Source organism: Esox lucius, chromosome 20 (assembly GCF_011004845.1).
Source record: "Esox lucius isolate fEsoLuc1 chromosome 20, fEsoLuc1.pri, whole genome shotgun sequence".
NCBI lineage: Eukaryota > Metazoa > Chordata > Actinopteri > Esociformes > Esocidae > Esox > Esox lucius.
The window spans coordinates 40,893,587-40,914,571 of NC_047588.1; the positions used below are offsets into that span (position 1 = coordinate 40,893,587).

At 43.8% G+C, this 20,985-nt stretch overlaps 1 protein-coding gene and 1 long non-coding RNA gene across 2 annotated transcripts; one reads left to right on the plus strand and one right to left on the minus strand.

The window, feature by feature from the left end:
- Positions 1–708: 708 nt before the first annotated feature.
- LOC106023971 (Fc receptor-like protein 5) lies at positions 709–12,831 on the plus strand. The gene is made up of 11 exons (XM_034288660.1): positions 709–1,199; positions 8,103–8,387; positions 8,502–8,537; positions 10,110–10,367; positions 10,481–10,744; positions 10,842–11,138; positions 11,231–11,509; positions 11,661–11,906; positions 12,194–12,451; positions 12,531–12,586; positions 12,746–12,831. Exons 1-9 carry the CDS (start codon positions 854–856, stop codon positions 12,364–12,366), a joined length of 2,184 nt encoding a protein of 727 aa, XP_034144551.1. The 5' UTR covers positions 709–853; the 3' UTR covers positions 12,367–12,451; positions 12,531–12,586; positions 12,746–12,831.
- LOC117593445 lies at positions 11,162–16,104 on the minus strand. The gene is made up of 3 exons (XR_004574851.1): positions 15,551–16,104; positions 13,099–13,203; positions 11,162–11,724 (listed from the first exon to the last, which is right to left on the minus strand). It is a non-coding gene; the product is annotated as an uncharacterized LOC117593445 (long non-coding RNA).
- Between the last annotated feature and the right edge of the window lie 4,881 nt (positions 16,105–20,985).

Consider the following 20,985-nt stretch of genomic DNA (forward strand, 5'->3'; position numbering starts at 1 on the left):
TTTTCACCCAAAGCAAATGTTGGTATAATTGCCGTCATCTAACTTCATACAGTATACATTTGGCACCCCAGCAGCCCAGAACCAAGAAATACATTTTAAGGGCTACTCACTCAGTATGAACAGGTGAGCCTCGTATGGGCGTTAACAAGTGAGGTGAAGTCAGGAGTCATTTCTGTTGAAGCAGTGTGCGGTTCTGTTGAAGCAGTGTGCGGTTCTGTTGAAGCAGTGTGCGGTTCTGTTGAAGCAGTGTGTGGTACTGCTGCAAGACCTTCATCAGTGAGGCTGCATCTGCGCTTGGACTTGTTGAATTGTAGCATCGGTTGACATTTTTTGTATTTCGCTCCACTACTCCTGAACGGACCTCAAGCTCCACTACTCCTGAACGCACCTCAAGCTCTACTACTCCTGAACGCACCTCAAGCTCCACTACTCCTGAACGCACCCCACGCTCCTCTACTCCTGAACGCACCCCACGCACCTCTACTCCTGAACACACCCCACGCTCCTCTACTCCTGAATGCTCCCCAGTCATCAGATCCCAATCACCCTCATTCTGATCAACTGTGTCTCCACCTGTGTCTTCTTTGTGTCCCTATTTAGTTCTTTTCAGTTCTCCAGAGCCTTTGTGAGGTTTTGTTTGTCGTTTGTATTTCACACTGAGGCTTCGGTTTTCGCTACTTCCGAAAACTACTCTTGTATAGATTCCACGTGTTTGACCGCCGCCTGATTTGTCTGGTGTTCACATTCTCCTAATAAACCACTAACGCTCCGCGTAAAGCTGTTTCAAAATGAAACTATAATATATCACAAAAAAATCTATGCTTGATAATTTGGGAAAAATCTAACTGACAATATGATCATACTTTGTATATATTACTGCACTAACTCCATATACATTAATGTGTTGTGTGTTTTCACAGCTCTGCCCAAAGCTACTCTGACAGTAGATCCAAACCCTGTGTTCACTGGAGAGAAAGTTACTCTGACCTGTTCAGTTCAGTCTGACAGTGACTGGACTAGATATGATTGGTACAAAGACAACACATTCAACCATAATAGACTTTCTCAGTATAATAGAACCACCCTGACTATTAATAGTGTTAAAGAGTCTGAAAAAGGCCTCTACTGGTGTCAGGGAATCAGTAACTCAAGACCCACATCTTCATCCATCAGTAATCAGGTCACTATAAGTGTGAAGGGTGAGTTGGATACTTTGTTGTTTATTTAATTTTGTTGTCACTGAGTCAGTCATGGTCTGTGTTTTAATGTTATTATCTCAGTTGTCCGGTTGATGTAAATTGTTATCTAATAAATGAACTAATTAATTTGGTATTTGCTATAAATGTTTAGTTTTACACTGAATGAAACTATAAACACCATCTGTGAAGTGTTAGTCCCATGTTTGGCTTAATGTAAGTATCCTAGACATTTTCCCACAAAACAACTATTTTCTCTGAAATGTTTGGCACCTATTTGTTTATCTGCTAATTTGCCATTTGACCACCAGACAGGTTTGATTTATCAGGAAGTGATATGAAGCTTCTGGATGTTCCCTCTGTCTATTCTAGCCTTTTTACTGTTATACCTCATTACCTCCTTCAGGAATCCAGGGTTATATCAATACCTCCAGTCTAAAGACAGTTGGTTTCTTGTTTCACAACAAGGCATCCTTAGCCTACTATATCCAGTAGATTATATCCTTGTAATCTACTGGATATAATCTACTGACAACATAGTCTATGGATTACCACACTGGGAACTATTTTGTTACCAGGGACCTTTTCTACACTGATTGAACTTTGACCTTTACGCTCAGTTTACCTGATGCCAGAATCCCTTGATTACAGTATTTTCAGGATAGAAATAAGAGGTAATAACTAGGTTATTTCCAGGAAACAACATAGAAACAAAGAGGGAACAGCTGGTTAACAACATGGTAATTACACATCAATAGTAGGCATGTTTCTGCTGAAAATAGTAGGTAACTGCTAGGAATTTTGTAACTCAATCAAATTTATTTATAAAGCCCTATTTACAACAGCAGTTGTCACAAAGTGCTTTGCAGAGACAACCAGCCTTAAACCCCAAGGAGCAAAAAACAGTAGTGTTGACTTTCAGTGGCTAGGAAAAACTCCCTAAGAAGGCCGAATTTTAGGAAGAAACCTAGAGAGGACCCAGGCTCAGAGGGGTGACTAGTCCTCTTCTGGCTGTGCCGGGTGAGATATTAAGAGTCCAATTGGAATAGTTAATACAATTCTCTGGGCTAAGTTTGCATACTGGATGTTTTTCCCTTTTCACACCATTCTTTGTAAACCCTAGAAATGGTTGTGTGTGAAAATCCCAGTAACTGTGCAGATTGTGAAATACTCAGACCGGCCCGTCTGGCACCAACAACCATGCCACACTCAAAATAGCTTAAATCACCTTTCTTTCCCATTCTGACATTCAGTTTGGAGTCCAGGAGATTGTCTTGACCAGGACCACACCCCTAAATGCATTGAAGCAACTGCCATGTGATTGGTTGATTAGATAATTGCATTAATGAGAAATTGAACAGGTGTTCCTAATAATCCTTTAGGTGAGTGTATAGTAAGAACACCAAAGCATACCTTTGACTTGTCAGAGGATATGCCATCCACACTAACAAACTGATATCTTTCAGATAAATAAGATTTAAACCAGGCTAGAACATGTCCACATAGCCCAATATGGGTTTCCAGTCTCTAAGAGAAGGGAGAGTTCAATAGTGTCAAAAGCAGCACTAAGATCAAGAAGCAACAGGATGGATGTTGAACCTTTGTCAGAGGCCATTACCTTCACGAGTGCAGTCTCTACTATGATGGGATCTGAAACCGGACTGGAGTATTCCATAAATGTTATTTGTCTTTAGGAAGGCATTCAGTTGTTGGGAAACACATTTTTATAAGATTTTTGAGAGGAACGGGAGGTTCGATATTGGCCTTTAATTGTTTAATATGTTGGGATCCAGATTAGATTTTTTTAGAAGAGGCTTAATTTTCGCTATTTTTAGTGAGTTTGGTACACATCCAGAGGAAAGGGAGCAATTTATTATGTTCAGCATTGGCTGACCTAGCACAGGAAATAGCTCCTTAAGTAATTTTGTTGGAATCGGGTCTAGCTGAGAGTTTGTGGGTTTAGAACTCATTACAAAGTAAATGTGTCGAGCGTTACAGTATCAAAAAATTCAATTGTCCTCATTGACACCTGGTTCAGGGAGGTTCAGGTTATTTTTTGGACAACTGAGATTTTGAGGACCATAACTATTTAAGGAGGATTCAGTTATTTGTTTTCTAATGGTGATGATTTTTTCATCAAAGTAGTTCATGTATTCATTACAACTAAAGTGAAGACCCACTTCACTTGCTAAGCATTGCTTATTTGTTAACTTTGCAACTGTATCAGAGAGAACTTTTGGATTGTTTTTGTTCACCTCAATCAGGTTGGAGAAATAAGCTGATCGAGCAGACGTGAGTGATTTTCGGTATTGTAGTGTACTGTCTATCCAGGCTAGTCTAAATACTTCCAACTTGGTGGAGTGCCACTTTCGCACCGATTTTCTGGAGGCTTGCTTAAGTGCTCTAGTATTGTCGGTGTACCAGGGAGCAAGTTTCTTGTTGCTTATTTCTTTTGTTTGTAGTTGTGCAACTGTGTCTAATGTATTTTGCAGTATTGAGTTTAGATCCTCGATTTGATCATTTACAGATTTATTTACTCTGTTGTTAATGAGTGAATTTGTAAGAATATGTTGAAGTGTGACCTACACTTCCTCGAGTTGGTTGATGTGAAGAGACACAAAGGAGACAAATACCATCAATGCAAACAATTTACCTTTATTTACCTCTTACAATCAGATACATGTACCTGGAGACGCTGTGGCACTCAGTCCAACAGAGTCTGAACAATGTTTTCAGCCCTCAGCATTTATACCCTTTTCACATTCTATGTTTGGCGCACACTTCTCTTTTAAGTTCCTGTATAACTGGTTCAAACTAGTCCTGCTTAGCAACACACAGCCCCTAACGTCAGAGCACGGTAACCCTGACCTGTCAAGTCGTCTTCTACACATTTCCTCTACATCTATTTTTGCCTTTTCTAAGAAAGCTTCTCGTTTTGCCCTACTCTGCTTATCATATCACACATGAGTCTTATAGCATATATATTAGTCTTGCTTACTTCATATCAAATAATATATGGTTAGTATCCCCTAACACAATCCTACTGTATAACATGTATCCATTTCACACCTTATATCTAACTGAGCACATACCTTTGATCTACCCTTGACAGTCTAGTACTGTCTGCGTCTAGTCTTAAGCCTGTCAGTACTTTCCCACAACTTGCAATATAGTTTCAGCAGAAGCACAATTATAATCGAATGTTACACACAACCCTTGACAAAGAAACATAATAGATAAAAGTACTTATCTTATAGTTTTCCCTTAATCCCCATTACTTCAATCGTTCTGCATGTATTAATTTCACAAATATCAAGGAATTTATTTGTAGTTTGAAAGTTTATAGTACGGCTTTTGAAACTCATTGTTTACAGAGCAAGTGGATTTCATGTTTTAACGGTAAATGTAATAAGACAGTGATCCGATAATCCAGGATTTTGGGAGGAAATTATTAGATCTACAATATCTATTTCTCGTGACAGGCCTAAATCTAAGGTGTGATTGTGGCAATGTGTTGGACCTGAGACATGTTGGATAAAACTGAGACGGCAACACTAGATAAGGGCATGCTAGTCACCCATTTATCGTTTGTTTCTTTATGCTAAAATAACAAGCAGTCTGTAAGGGAAAAACAATACAGAATGAAGACCGCTACTACCAGGTCAGAATATGTCAGTTACCCATCAACAGTTCATATGTTGCACTCCTGTATTTCAGTTATTTCCTGACATTCCTGTTATTTCAGCACAAATTCCCCTGCATTCCACACGGAATGCCAGCGTTTGACCACAAAGCCACACATACTGAGCCAAAGCAGAGGGGAGAAACCATGCAACCTCTCCTCCCTCACCCCGGCATGGGGAGGAGGAGAGACCGCCCACAAGACCATCTTCATGGAACCAAACGACGGCTTGATCGCCTGAGGCAGGACAGCAGGTCGGAGACGACGGGACCCGGCCAAAAACCGTTTCACCAAGGGATGACTAAATACAGACACTCGATTGAATTCTTCATGACACACCGAAATCACACACGTGTACACCTTGAGCGTGCCGGGCGACCCCTGATAATCAAGGGACATTCCAGAAACGACAGGACTCTGCCCACGTCACAACACAGGGGGTCAACCCCCACGTCCTCCCACCAGCAGACAAAGATCCTCCATTGGCCAGGGTTGCTAATGGTTGCGATGACCTCCTCAGTCAGTCCCCGCCCCTTCAACCTGGTCCTCTCAGGAGCCTAACACAGGGAACGCCCCCATCGAGCCGTTGGCCTGCATCAACGACCCGTGGCAATAAGAGATCGGCCACAATGTTCCCACCACCATCTGAGCCTCCTCTAGAACCACAGGGCACCTGGGCGAAAAGGGGCGATCGGGATGAGGGACAGCCCCTTCGTCCACACCCGAGACATGACAGGGAGAATGTATTGTAGAAGGGGAAACACGTACAGCAATACTCTCGGCCATGGCCGGTGAGCCAACGCGTCCACTCCCAACGACGGCCTGTCCTGCGCATCAAGGGAACCACAGATCCACCTGCGCCTTCCTGAAACGTCTCCAAACCTTTACGACAATCTCGGGATGAAGACGCCCGGGGACCCTCCCGAGACAACAAGTCTGCGCCCACATTGAGCTTTCCAGGAATGTGGGAGCCCTCAGACCATAGGTGCCCATGAGCCCATTCCCAGATCTACACTGACCCCGCCCTGTCTGTTGACATACACAACCACACCAACACATCCTGACCCCGCCCTGTCTGTTGACATACACAACCACACCAACACATCCTGACCCCGCCCTGTCTGTTGACATACACAACCACACCAACACATCCTGACCCCGCCCTGTCTGTTGACATACACAACCACACCAACACATCCTGACCCTGCCCTGTCTGTTGACATACACAACCACACCAACACATCCTGACCCTGCCCTGTCTGTTGACATACACAACCACACCAACACATCCTGACCCCGCCCTGTCTGTTGACATATACAACACCACCAACACATCCTGACCCCGCCCTGTCTGTTGACATACACAACACCACCAACACATCCTGACCCCGCCCTGTCTGTTGACATACACAACACCACCAACACATCCTGACCCCGCCCTGTCTGTTGACATACACAACCACACCAACACATCCTGACCCCGCCCTGTCTGTTGACATACACAACCACACCAACACATCCTGACCCCGCCCTGTCTGTTGACATACACAACCACACCAACACATCCTGACCCCGCCCTGTCTGTTGACATACACAACCACACCAACACATCCTGACCCCGCCCTGTCTGTTGACATACACAACCACACCAACACATCCTGACCCTGCCCTGTCTGTTGACATACACAACCACACCAACACATCCTGACCCCGCCCTGTCTGTTGACATACACAACCACACCAACACATCCTGACCCCGCCCTGTCTGTTGACATATACAACACCACCAACACATCCTGACCCCGCCCTGTCTGTTGACATACACAACACCACCAACACATCCTGACCCCGCCCTGTCTGTTGACATACACAACACCACCAACACATCCTGACCCCACCCTGTCTGTTGACATACACAACCACACCAACACATCCTGACCCCGCCCTGTCTGTTGACATACACAACCACACCAACACATCCTGACCCCGCCCTGTCTGTTGACATACACAACCACACCAACACATCCTGACCCCGCCCTGTCTGTTGACATACACAACCACACCAACACATCCTGACCCTGCCCTGTCTGTTGACATACACAACCACACCAACACATCCTGACCCCGCCCTGTCTGTTGACATACACAACACCACCAACACATCCTGACCCCGCCCTGTCTGTTGACATACACAACACCACAAACACATCCTGACCCAAAATGGTCAGGATGTGGTTGATCAAGTCCAACTCCAGCCAGTTGATGTGGCGCTCAGACGGAGACCACACCCCCCTCACTGAGTACAACCAGCATGTCCCGCCCCAGCCCGTCAGGGACGCGTCCGTAAATACTGGGACCCACACAGACACTCTGCCCATGGGGTCCCCAGACAGCATACTGCTTGGGTCCCTCCAATACTCTAGGTCTGCCCCAATTTTCTTGTGAAAATTGATGGCAAGATGAATGCAGCATGTTTTTAGAAAATACTGGCAGACAATTTGCATTCTTCTGCACCAAAGCTGCGCATGGGAAGCTCTTGAACGTTCCAGCACAACAAAGACCCTGCGCACAAGGCCAAGTTGACCCTCCAGTGGTTAAAACAGAAAAAGGTGAAGGTTCTGGATGGGCATAACAGTCTCCTGACCTTAATATCATCAAGTCACTCTGGGGAGATCTCAAACGTGCAAGATCACCAAAGACTTTGCATGACCTGGAGGCATTTTTTCAAGACGAATGGGCAGCTATACTACCTGCAAGAGTTCAGGGCCTCATAGACAACTATTACAAAAGACTGCACACTGTCATTGATGCTGAAGGGGGAAATACACAGTATTAAGAACAAAATGTATGCAGACTTTTGAACAGGGGTCAGTTCAATTGTTTTGTTTTATTATTGTGCCATTCTGTTAGGACCTACAGTTGAATGTGAATCCCATAAAAATAAAAGATGTGTTTTAGATGCTCACTCATGTTTTCTTTACAAATGGTACATATATTACCAATTGTCCAAGGGGATGCAAACTTTGAAACACGTTGGGTGTGATGCTGGTTTGCGGGGTGTGGGTGCGTTTGTGCCACATATTATGACCTTTTTTATTTTACTCTACAGAGCCTGGCACGGCCCCTGATAAAGTTGCTCAATTGGGAAAAAAAAATGGTAAACAATGTATTCAATTTCCGTGTATTCTTTGTTCATATTTAGTATGTTTTGTGTGTTTTCACAGCACTGCCTAATTCTACCCTGAGTGTAGAACCAACCTCTCCGTACACTGGAGAGAAAGTTACTCTGACCTGTTCTGTTGGATCTGACAGTGACTGGAGATATAAATGGTACAATAACAGGAGTATTAATGCAGTAAATCAGTCTGACAGACACTCTACAACAGGAGACACCCTCATCATCAGTAGAGTTGAAGAGTCTGACCAGGGTCTCTACTGGTGTCAGGGAGAGAGAGACTCCAGACCCACATCTACATCCATCAGTAATCAGGTCAATATAACTGTGAAGGGTGAGTTACATTTCATTTATTTTTTTTATTAGTTATAACAAACATTGTGATCATAATTTGAATATACTAAAGAACTGAATGCATAATGGATGAATGTGTTGCTTGTTTTCACAGCGAAACCCAAATCTATGCTGGCTCTGACTATGAACGGTGAGTAAGATGTGATTTTCTTAATTGACTCACAGAAAATCTGAATACCAACACATTACCAGACATTGGCCAGAATGAGCTCAGACCTAGAGAACTGGAGATCACAGAGAATAACAAAATAATGCTCATCACATTAGCCAGCTCCAAACAGTTATCTAACTATATGATTTATTCACCACTCAGATCCATGTCCTACTATCCACTAGAAACCAACCTTTAGTTTGGGTTGTTTTTTGGTCTGTCTTGGGTACTTTAGGGATGATTAGTAAGACCCTAGAATGGTCTTCCTTACAAATAACTGAACAGAAAACAACAACTAGTACACCTCAACCGACAGCACATAGCAAGCAAGTTTATTTATATAGCACAATTCATACATCGAAGCAATTCAATGTGCTTTACAAAGAAAAATATATGAAAGTACAATAAAATAATAACAAATACTCTAATTAAAACATCAAAGCAAATAAATACATCATATTAATAAAAAAATACAAGAAAACATAAAAAGATTAAAAGTGGGAAGCTATAAGGCTAAACAGTGTGGTTAAGTTTATATACTCAGTCAGAGCGCACGTGAGAAGAGAAGTGTTTTTAACCTGGATTTAAAAATGTATACGTTTGGGGCAGATCTTCTGGTAGTTTATTCCAGTTTTGTACAGCATAAACGCAACGTCTCCATGTTTAGTTTGGACTCTGGGCTCTACTAGCTGACCTGTGTTCATGGATCTAAGAGCCCTGCTCGGTTTATATTCTTCAAACATATCAGATATTTATAAACTAAAAGCAACACTTTGAAACCTATTCTGTAACTGACTGAAAGCCAAAGCAAAGATTTAAGAACCGGAGTGATGTGCTCTGTTCTCTTGGTCCTGGTTAACATTCTAGCAGCAGCATTCTGAATGAGCCGCAGTTGTTTTAAAGTCTTTTTCAGGAGTCCAGTTAATAGGAGATTACAGAAGTCCACCCTACTAGAGATAAAAGCATGGATGAGCTTCTCTTGGTCTTTTTGGGACACCGAGCCTTTGATTCTGGCTATATTTTTTTGATGATAGAATGCTGTTTTTGATATGACTGTTGAATGTGAGGTCTGAGTTAATCAAAACACCAAGATTACACATTTGATCCCTGGTTTTAAGTACCTGAGAATTCAGCACTTTATTAATACTTGTTCTTTTATTTTTGTTGCCAAACACAATAATCTCAGCACATCCACAATTGGTGCAAACAACAGAGCCAGAAAGTAAAGGCTCAACAGGTCAACTTAAATAGGGTCCCCAATTAGAGGCAACACAGCACAGCTGCCTCTAATTGGTGACAATCAAAAACAGCAGCGCAGAGATGCCTAGAGGCACCTCTCTGGTCAGGTCTTGACTGTGACCCCAGGGCGAATAGAGATGCCTAGAGGCCCCCAGCAAGGATCTGACAGACCCAGTAATATTTTCTGTATTAAATGATCACCACCCAACTGTATGTCATTGACTGTGAAGGTTTGTATATTTATTTGTCCATATATGGGTTAATGTGTAAATGTACTGTAGGTGATTCATACTTTGATTCTGATATTTCCAGATGACAAAGTTAGTTCAGACAAAGAGGACATATTAACAGGTGACAGAGTGACACTGACCTGCACTGTAGAGTCCTCTGGGTGGAGGTTTTACTGGTACAGAGACAGACCAGACTCTCCACCAGTAACCATCACTGAATCCACCTACACATTTAACCCTGTCAGTGTCTCTGATGGAGGACAGTACTGGTGTAGAGGAGGGAGAGGAGAACCTCCCTACTACACCCTGAACAGTGACCCAGTCAGGATTACAGTTACTGGTGAGTCTAACACCTTGTATTATTGGTTGTTGTGTTATATGGACATTCAGTAATCTGGGGTACAATGTATTGTCTGATTAGTGGACTTAGTTGTCTGTGTCGTGTCTCTGTAGAGAGACCAGTAGCTGTTCTGACCATCCAACCCAACTGGACCCAGATATTCATTGGAGAGACGGTCACTCTCAGATGTGTCCTACTGGGGGGAGGAGACACTGACTGGCAGTATGAGTGGTTTCACTATCAGAACATTAGTCAGACAGAACCTGAGTACAGAATCAGTCCAGTCAGAACATCCCATAATGGGTCATATAGATGTAAGGGTGTAAAGGGAAGAAAGACCTCCAATCACAGTAATGTTGTACAACTGACTGTATCTGGTAAGTCCACAGTATTTAATCATGTTAACCTCTCTACACTTAACTAGAATACTTTCTAAGACCAACAGTTTACAACATGTTCTTTGTCTAATCCCAGTCAAACCCAAGCCTGTCCTGAGTGTCTCTCCTCAGTGGTTGAACCCTGGAGACTCAGTGACTCTTAGATGTCAAGTTAAAGAGACGTCTACAGACTGGAGGTTCTTCTGGTACAGGAATGTTCCTTCAGATCGGTCCTACACTTTTAAGCACCTATCTGATGATGGGACTACTGAACAATATTACACTCTGAGTCCTGCTGGTCGTATTCACACAGGAGGATATGTGTGTAGAGCTGGGAGAGGAAACTCCTTCTATTACACAGACTACAGTGCACCTCAGTTTCTCTGGTCAGGAGGTCAGTAACTACATCAACATTGTGTAGAACGATCACCTTATTTAGACAATTTTATGTGTATGAATACCTAAAGGGTTGAGCTTTTGTTTTAGATCTGCCGTCTGCAGTCTCTCTGACAGTAAATCCTAACAGAACTCAGCATTTTACAAGGACATCTGTCTCACTAAGCTGTAAGAAGAAAGGAAACTCCACCGGATGGAGACTGATGAGATACACAGACAGAGGAACAGAGTCAGGGTGTGTTTCATACAGGGGAACAATACAAGGGTCCACATGTAACATCAGAACCACTCTGATTCAGGACAGTGGAGTGTACTGGTGTGAGTCTGGATCAGGAGAGAACAGTAATGCTGTCAACATCACAGTGACTGGTAATGTATTAGTTTTATAGACGGTATGATAGAATGTTCAGTGCTGTAACTGGATGATGACTTGTGAAACCCAATTTCTCAGGATTTTAATAGACCCCAGTGTCACAATTAACATTTATTATTATAATAATGATTTATATTATGTCCACAGATGGTGATGTGATCCTGGAGAGTCCCGTCCATCCAGTGACTGAAGGAGACACAGTGACTCTAGTCTGTAAACACAGAACAAACATATCAAACATTATTAAAGCTGATTTCTACAAAGATGGAGTTCTGATCAGGAATGATACCACAGGAGAGATGACCATCCCTGTAGTATCAAAGTCAGATGAAGGCTTTTATAAATGTACATCTAATGAAGGAGAATCACCAGGAAGCTGGGTGACAGTGAGAGGTGAGAATAGTTGTGTGTGTGGTGTGTGTGTGTAATGTAATGAGAAATGTCTGTTGAGGAAGAGTAGAAGTGTATTAGACGAAGAGGTGAGAAAACAATGAGTATCACAGCACCTTTACATCTTGAGGTCAGTGATGTGGGAAGTATTAGACCCTGACCTCATGAGGGTTGTTTCCTGTCCAGTCATTTCTATTCTATACACAGGAATTAGTGCCCTCCACTACTTTCTATGTATTCTCTAGTCTACAACCTCTGAGTCTGAGATTGTTGTGTTGTTTTCTCTCCAGTCTTAGATGGATCCTCTATATCAGTCCTAGTAGGAGTCGTTATGCGTCTGGTTGTTGCTGGTTTTCTCCTGGTTGTTCTGCCGGTTCTTGTGTGTCTATATAAAAAACGCAAAGGTAACATGAGACCTTCACTATTTTGTCTTTTTGTATGTTGGAGACAAGTTTCAATCTAAATAGTAAAAAACTGAACAAAAATAATATAAATGATATAACAGCTGCATTTCTTATTCCAGATTCCTGGTGTAATAGAACATCCTTGTGAGTAAACCTGTCTGCCTACTGTTGATTGATACTGTATGTATTTTCTATGTTTTCATGAGTGTCTCTCTCCCTGTAGATCTCCCCAGACCCAGATTACCAACCAGGATCCCCAGCAGGATCTACTGCAGGATGGTCCGTCCCTCAGACCAGATCTCTGTCATTCTCTATCTGAAACCTCATACACTGACTTGACAACATTCACTATTCACAACAACATGTTACCTAGTATGAACTCTATGTCCCCTGATAAGCAGAGGATGACCATTTTCCTCTGTCTTCTTCAACCAACAGGTGGCGCTAACATCTATGACACAATAAGTCCATCAGACCACAATGATAGAGGTATACTGTAATGTTGTTGTACCAGTGTGTTGGAGCCCATAATATACACTATTTCTGTTGTAACCTACAATATTCAGATGTGTTTTGGTAAGAATGTGTGGCAACCTACAATGAACCTAATAAAGTGTCTGTCTTTTTTGTCAGTTGCTGTAGTGAAGTGTGACCAAGTGAAAGTGTCTGTATGTCTGTAAGCTTTAAATTGTTTGTTTGTATGTTCTGTGTCAGTTGTTTCTGTACAGTGTGACCAAGTGAAGTTGTCTGTACGCTTTAAATTGCATGTCATGTGTCAGTTGTTCATTTACAGTGTGACTAAGGAAAATGTTCTATGTTCTGTGTCAGTTGTTGCTGGTTCTTCTTCTGCTTCTGGGACAGGTGATGTGGCATTTGTCCTGATTCAACTCAACCAGCTGAAAAAGAAAAAGATAGGTGATTCTCAACTGATTTAATATTTTTTTATTAATCAACAGTTCACAGTAATAGAAGGAACAACTAAAATATACAGGTTTTTGGTCCTCAGGAAAACCATCTGATCCAACAGAATATCCAGTCTATTCTGAGGTGCAGACAGAGAACGGTACTGGTCAGACCCATTAAAATGTTAACAGATAAATCAAAATGTGAGACTTTGGTGATTTGGACAAAAAGGATGAATATAAATGAACATATTTGTTAATTTGTTGATGGGACATGACCATTGTCAGCAGCATCTGGACCTGTTGATGTGACCTATGCAAAGATTGACCTCAATAAGAAGACCAAGAACAAGAGAGGTAAGAGTTCATATCCCTGTATGATAACCTCTCCTTGACCCCATATTGAATGTTATATGTTATTATGTATATTACTGTAGAGATACAAACACTGTCTCCTCATCAACTCCTACAGGATTAACTCCTCCACCAGAGACAGAACCAGTCTATTCTGAAGTAATGCCATGAACAGGTACTGAAACACTAAAACACATCTATTGAAATGGTATGGAAGCAATGCTGTGGTTATGTTTCAGTACTTTAGGTTTAAATACACTCCTAGAAAATAATGGGTTCAAACGTGTTGTCCTTATAGGAGAACCTTCTTGGATTCCAGGTTGTACCCTTTTGGTTCGATACAAAATCCTTGTGGCAAAGGTTCTACTTGGAACAAAGACAGGTTCTACCTAATACCAAAAAGGGTTCTACCTGGAACCACAGCAACCAAGGTTTCATCAAAGGGTTCTTCTTTGTGGACAGCTGATCAAAGTTCTAAATAGCAAAACAATTCTAAGAGTGTTTGTTGTTATCAACTCCAAAATGTTGCAGGTCCTTGAGAGAGATGACAGGGACAATCAGATTAGAAGCAGGAGCCACCTGGGAACATTGATGTTTATACCCACTCTACATGTAGACCACAGCATGTACAGAAGACATGATGTTTACACCCACTCTCCATGTAGACCACAGCATGTACAGAAGACATGATGTTTATATCCACTCTCCATGTAGACCACAGCATGTATAGAAGACATGATGTTTATACCCACTCTACATGTAGACCACAGCATGTACAGAAGACATGATGTTTATACCCACTCTCCATGTAGACCACAGCATGTACAGAACATTATGTTTACACCCACTCTCCATGTAGACCACAGCATGTACAGAAGACATGATGTTTATATCCACTCTCCATGTAGACCACAGCATGTATAGAAGACATGATGTTTATACCCACTCTCCATGTAGACCACAGCATGTACAGAAGACATGATGTTTACACCCACTCTCCATGTAGACCACAGCATGTACAGAAGACATGATGTTTATACCCACTCTACATGTAGACCACAGCATGTATAGAAGACATGATGTTTATACCCACTCTCCATGCAGACCACAGCATGTACAGAAGACATGATGTTTACACCCACTCTTCATGTAGACCACAGCATGTACAGAAGACATGATGTTTATACCCACTCTACATGTAGACCACAGCATGTATAGAAGACATGATGTTTATACCCACTCTCCATGTAGACCACAGCATGTACAAAAGAGTACACACACTCTTCCATTTAATGTGTTTTTATTTAATCATTTGTAATTCATTGTCAAAGTGTATGTTTTGCCTTGAATAATTGTTATATGAAAAATACTGTGTAAACATTGATGTGGTTTTACAAATGGTTTTATTTTTGAATAATAAAGTTGAATTACACATGATTTGCTTTGATATTTCTTCAACAACCATGGCACAAATGCAACGATTCAAAAGACTGAGCATGTTGTATGCAATTAAACATTTGCTTATCACGCTTACTCTGGTACATCTTAGCTACAAACTTTGAGACTGTGATCATTTTCTCGTAAATCATCAACATAAAAAACATATCTTTATAACTCAGACCTTTTGTCATTTGATAGAGATAGAAAATGTGAAAGAAAAGCAGTGGAAGAGACAAAGATGAAACATAAAGAGAGATACTGTATGTTCTGATGAATGAATATCTAACGTCATGTTCAGATTGACCACAGTAGATGAGGGTTGTGGGAAAACATCTAGAAATATTAGTAGGCAAAAAGGAACTAAAACTTTACAGATTATGTTCATATCTACAGGGTAAAATTACATTTTTATGACAACTACCAAATACATGTCTTCAGATAATAGATAATGTACATCAACAGGAAAACTGAAATAAACCATTGAAACACAGACCATGATTGACTCAATGACAACAAGATAAAACACACAACAAAGTGTCTAACTCACCTTTCACAGTTACAGTGACCTGATCACTGGTGGATGTAGATGTGGGTCTGTCATGTTGGTATCCATGGCATCTGTATGAACCCTGCTCCGACTCTAACTCTTCTGATGAGGTTGTTCCCTGATATAATGTATTCAGACTGGTACACTGTAATCATAGTGTTGTCTTTGTACCATGTATATCTCCAGTAACTGTACGATCCAACTGAACAGATCAGAGTAACTTTGTGTTTTTTCTCCATCTCAATAAACCTCTTTTGATAGAACTCTCTACACGGGACTTTTCCTGTAAGATCAGGAATATTTCCACAAAATCTAATTACGAAAACAGAAACTGTCGAAAAACGTAATCTAGTCCTGACAAGATTTACATGTTGTCAAAACATTTTTTGTGGTGATTTTACATTTCCTAAAACGGGATTAATTAATGTTGATATGCAAAAATAACTGATATTTGTAACACTTCGTCGTTGTGTGGTGTTGAAGGAACCAGGCGCAGGCAGATATCGCGTTCGTGGGTTTTAATAAACAACAAACAAACCAAACACGAACGGAAAACGAAACTAACTACAGACTGAATGAAAATAAAGTGCGCGACAACGCGACTTAACAACTGACATACAAACAGTAGCACAAGCAACACTCACCAGCATACAGACAGCAACAGCAACAATGAACAGCAACAATGATCCACAACGTGGGGAGCAGAGGAGAAACATTTAAACACGATACAAATTGGGACCTGGTGTGAAGGGTTGAAATCATGTGACAGTCCGGAATGTGTTCGTGAGATATGGGAACTTGAAAATATATGGCACGGTGGCGCTGCTGCTCACCGCACCATGACAATATTACATTATTTTGCTAGGTTTTAGAGGGATTATGAGGCTTTCACTATTTTTACTTATTGGGGACATTTAGTGCCACCTTAACGTGGTGGAGGGGTTTGAGTACCCGAGTGACCCTAGGAGCTATGTTGTCTGGGACTATATGCCCCTGGTAGGGTCTCCCAAGGCAAACAGGTCCTAGGCGACGGGTCAGACTAAGAGCAGTTCAAAACCCTTTAATGATGAGAAACATTTTGAGGATCGTGACGTCGCCCGGTATGGAGCAGCCGGGGCCCCACCCTGGAGCCAGGCCCGGGGTTGGGGCTCGTACGCGAGCGCCTGGTGGCCCGGCCGGGCTCAGCCCGAAGGAGCGACGTGGTGCCGCCTTCCCGTGGGCTCACCACCTGCAGGAGGGACCATAAGGGGCCGGTGCGGAGAGGATCAGGCTGCAGTCGAAGGCGGGGGCCTTGACAACCCGATCCCTGGACACGGAAACTGGCTCTAGGGACGTGGAATGTCACCTCGCTGGCGGGGAAGGAGCCTGAGATGGTGCGTGAGGTTGAGAGGTTCCGACTAGAGGTAGTCGGGATCACCTCTACGCACGGCTTGGGCTCTGGAACCACACTCCTTGAGAGAGGATGGACTCTTCACCACTCTGGAGTTGCCCATGGTGAGAGGCGGCGGGCTGGTGTGGGTTTGCTTATAGCTCCCCAGCTCTGCCGCCATGTGTTGGAGTTTACCCCGGTGAACGAGAGGGTCGTTTCCCTGCGCCTACGGGTCGGGGATAGGTCTCTCACTGTTGTTTGTGCCTACGGGCCGAACGGCAGTGCAGAGTACCCGACCTTCTTGGAGTCTCTGGGAGGGGTGCTGGAAAGTGCTCCGACTGGGGACTCTATCGTTCTACTGGGGGACTTCAACGCCCACGTGGGCAACGACAGTGACACCTGGAGGGTCGTGATTGGGAGGAACGGCCCCACTGATCTGAACCCGAGCGGTGTTCAGTTCTTGGACTTCTGTGCTAGTCACAGTTTGTCCATAACGAACACCATGTTCAAGCATAAGGGTGTCCATCAGTGCACGTGGCACCAGGACACCCTAGGACGCAGGTCGATGATCGACTTTGTTGTCGTTTCATCTGACCTGCGGCCGTATGTCTTGGACACTCGGGTAAAGAGAGGGGCGGAGCTGTCAACTGATCACCACCTGGTTGTGAGTTGGATCCGATGGCGGGGGAGGAAGCTGGACAGACTCGGCAGGCCCAAGCGTACTGTAAGGGTCTGCTGGGAACGTCTGGCAGAGTCTCCTGTCAGAGAGATCTTTAACTCCCACCTCCGGCAGAGCTTCGACTGGATCCCGAGGGAGGCTGGAGATATTGAGTCCGAGTGGACCATGTTCTCCACCGCCATTGTCGAAGCGGCCGCTCGGAGCTGTGGCCGTAAGGTCTCCGGTGCCTGTCGAGGCGGCAATCCCCGAACCCGGTGGTGGACACCGGAAGTAAGGGATGCCGTCAAGCTGAAGAAGGAGTCCTATCAGGCCTGGTTGGCTTGTGGGACTCCTGAGGCAGCTGACGGGTACCGACAGGCCAAGCGGACTGCAGCCCGGGTGGTTGTGGAGGCAAAAACTCGGGCCTGGGAGGAGTTCGGTGAGGCCATGGAGAAGGACTATCGGCTGGCCTCGAAGAGATTCTGGCAAACCATCCGGTGCCTCAGGAGAGGGAAACAGTGCCCTACCAACGCTGTTTACAGTAGAGGTGGGCAGCTGTTGACCTCAACTGGGGATGTCGTCGGGCGGTGGAAGGAGTACTTCGAGGATCTCCTCAATCCCGCCGTCACGTCTTCCATTGAGGAAGCAGAGGATGAGGGTTCAGAGGTGGACTCGTCCATCACCCGGGCTGAAGTCACAGAGGTGGTTAAGAAACTCCTCGGTGGCAAGGCACCGGGGGTGGATGAGATCCGCCCTGAGTACCTCAAGTTTCTGGATGTTGTGGGGCTGTCTTGGCTGACACACCTGTGCAACATCGCGTGGCAGTCGGGGACAGTGCCTCTGGGATGGCAGACCGGGGTGGTGGTCCCTCTTTTTAAGAAGGGGGACCGGAGGGTGTGTTCCAACTATAGGGGGATCACACTTCTCAGCCTCCCCGGGAAAGTCTATGCCAGGGTTCTGGAGAGGAGAATACGGCCGATAGTAGAACCTCGGATTCAGGAGGAACAGTGTGGTTTTCGTCCAGGCCGTGGAACACTGGACCAGCTCTATACCCTCTACAGGGTGATGGAGGGTTCATGGGAGTTTGCCCAACCAATCCACATGTGTTTTGTGGATTTGGAGAAGGCATTCGACTGTGTCCCTCGCGGCATCTTGTGGTGGGTGCTTCGGGAATACGGGGTCCTGGGTCCCTTGCTAAGGGCTGTCAGGTCACTGTACGACCGAAGCAGGAGCTTGGTCCGCATTGCCGGCAGTAAGTCAGACTTGTTCCCTGTGCATGTTGGACCGGTTCTGTTCGTAATTTTTATGGACAGAATTTCTAGGCACAGCCAGGGGCCGGAGGGTGTCAGGTTTGGGGACCACACGATTTCGTCTCTGCTCTTTGCGGATGATGTTGTCGTGTTGGCCCCTTCAAGCCAGGACCTTCAGCATGCACTTGGACGGTTTGCAGCAGAGTGTGAAGCGGTGGGGATGAAAATCAGTACCTCCAAATCCGAGGCCATGGTCCTCAGTCGGAAAAGGGTGGCTTGCCCACTTCAGGTTGGTGGAGAGTGCCTGCCTCAAGTGGAGGAGTTTAAGTATCTAGGGGTCTTGTTCACGAGTGAGGGAAGGAAGGAACGGGAGATTGACAGACGGATCGGTGCAGCTTCTGCAGTAATGCGGTTGATGTATCGGTCTGTCGTGGTGAAGAAAGAGCTGAGCCGCAAGGCGAAGCTCTCGATTTACCGGTCAATCTACGTTCCTACTCTCACCTATGGTCATGAGCTTTGGGTCATGACCGAAAGGACAAGATCCCGGATACAGGCGGCCGAAATGAGCTTTCTCCGCAGGGTGGCTGGGCGATCCCTTAGAGATAGGGTGAGAAGCTCGGTCACCCGGGAGGAGCTCAGAGTAGAGCCGCTGCTCCTCCACATCGAGAGGGGTCAGCTGAGGTGGCTTGGGCATCTGTTTCGGATGCCTCCGGAACGCCTTCCTGGGAGGGTGTTCCGGTCCCGTCCCACCGGGAGGAGACCCCGGGGAAGACCTAGGACACGCTGGAGGGACTATGTCCCGGCTGGCCTGGGAACGCCTCGGTGTCCCCCCGGAAGAGCTGGAGGAAGTGTCTGGGGAGAGGGAAGTCTGGGCATCCCTGCTTAGACTGCTGCCCCCGCGACCCGGCCCCGGATAAGTCGAAGAAGATGTATGTAAATTAATTCCCTCCACCCTGACTGAAGAACAGCCCTAAAGCATAATGTTGCCAGCACCATGCTTCACTGTGGGTATGGTATTCTTTAAGTGACGTGCAGTGTTGTTTTTGCGCCAAACATAACTTATGGAATTATGGCCATAAAGTTCAACCTTGGTTTGATCAGACCATCAACACATTTTCCCACATGCTTTTGGGGGTACGATGTTTGTTTTTGCAAACTTCAGCCGGGCTTGGATGTTTTTCTTTGTCAGAAAAGGCTTCGTCTTGCCACCCTACCCCATAGCCCATTCATATGAAGAATACGGGAGATTGTTGTCACATGTAGCACAAAGCCAGTACTTCTTGGAAACCTCTGTGACCAGTTCTCTTTTCGTCTTTTCATCAATTTTGGAGGTACGTCCAGTTCTTGGTAATGTCTCTGTTGTGCCATATATTCTCCACTTGAAGATGACAGTCTTCACTGTGTCCCATGCTATATTTGACTTTTGCTCTGAGATGCAACTAAGAAAATGTCAGGAAAATCCTACTAGATCAGCTGAACTTTATTTGTGATTAATCAGAGTCACTGTAAATGATGGCAGGTGTGTAATGACTTCCATTTTACATGAGTTTGAATTTGATTGGTTAATTTTGAACACAGCCACATCCCAAGTTATAACCAGGTGTGCACACTTATGCAACCAGGTTATTGTCAGGTTTTTATTTGTAATTTTTCCTCCTCAAAGATTTAAGTTTGTTTTTCAATTGAATTTTTCACATTAAAGGTCACATTAAAAGTGGAAAAAGTTCTGACATGATTTATCTTTCTCATTCTTTTACATCACAAGAACCTGGCATTTTAACAGGGGTGTGTTGACTTTTTATATCCACTGTACAGTATATATATATATATATATAAGTATTTACCGTACATATCAGTATATATACAGTATATATCGGAATATACAGTATTCATCAGAATATATCAGAATATATCAGAATATATCAGAATATATCAGAATATATCAGAATATATCAGAATATATCAGAATATATCAGAATATATCAGAATATATCAGAATATATCAGAATATATCAGAATATATCAGAATATATCAGAATATATCAGAATATATCAGAATATATCAGAATATATCAGAATATATCAGAATATATCAGAATATATCAGAATATATCAGAATATATCAGAATATATCAGAATATATCAGAATATATCAGAA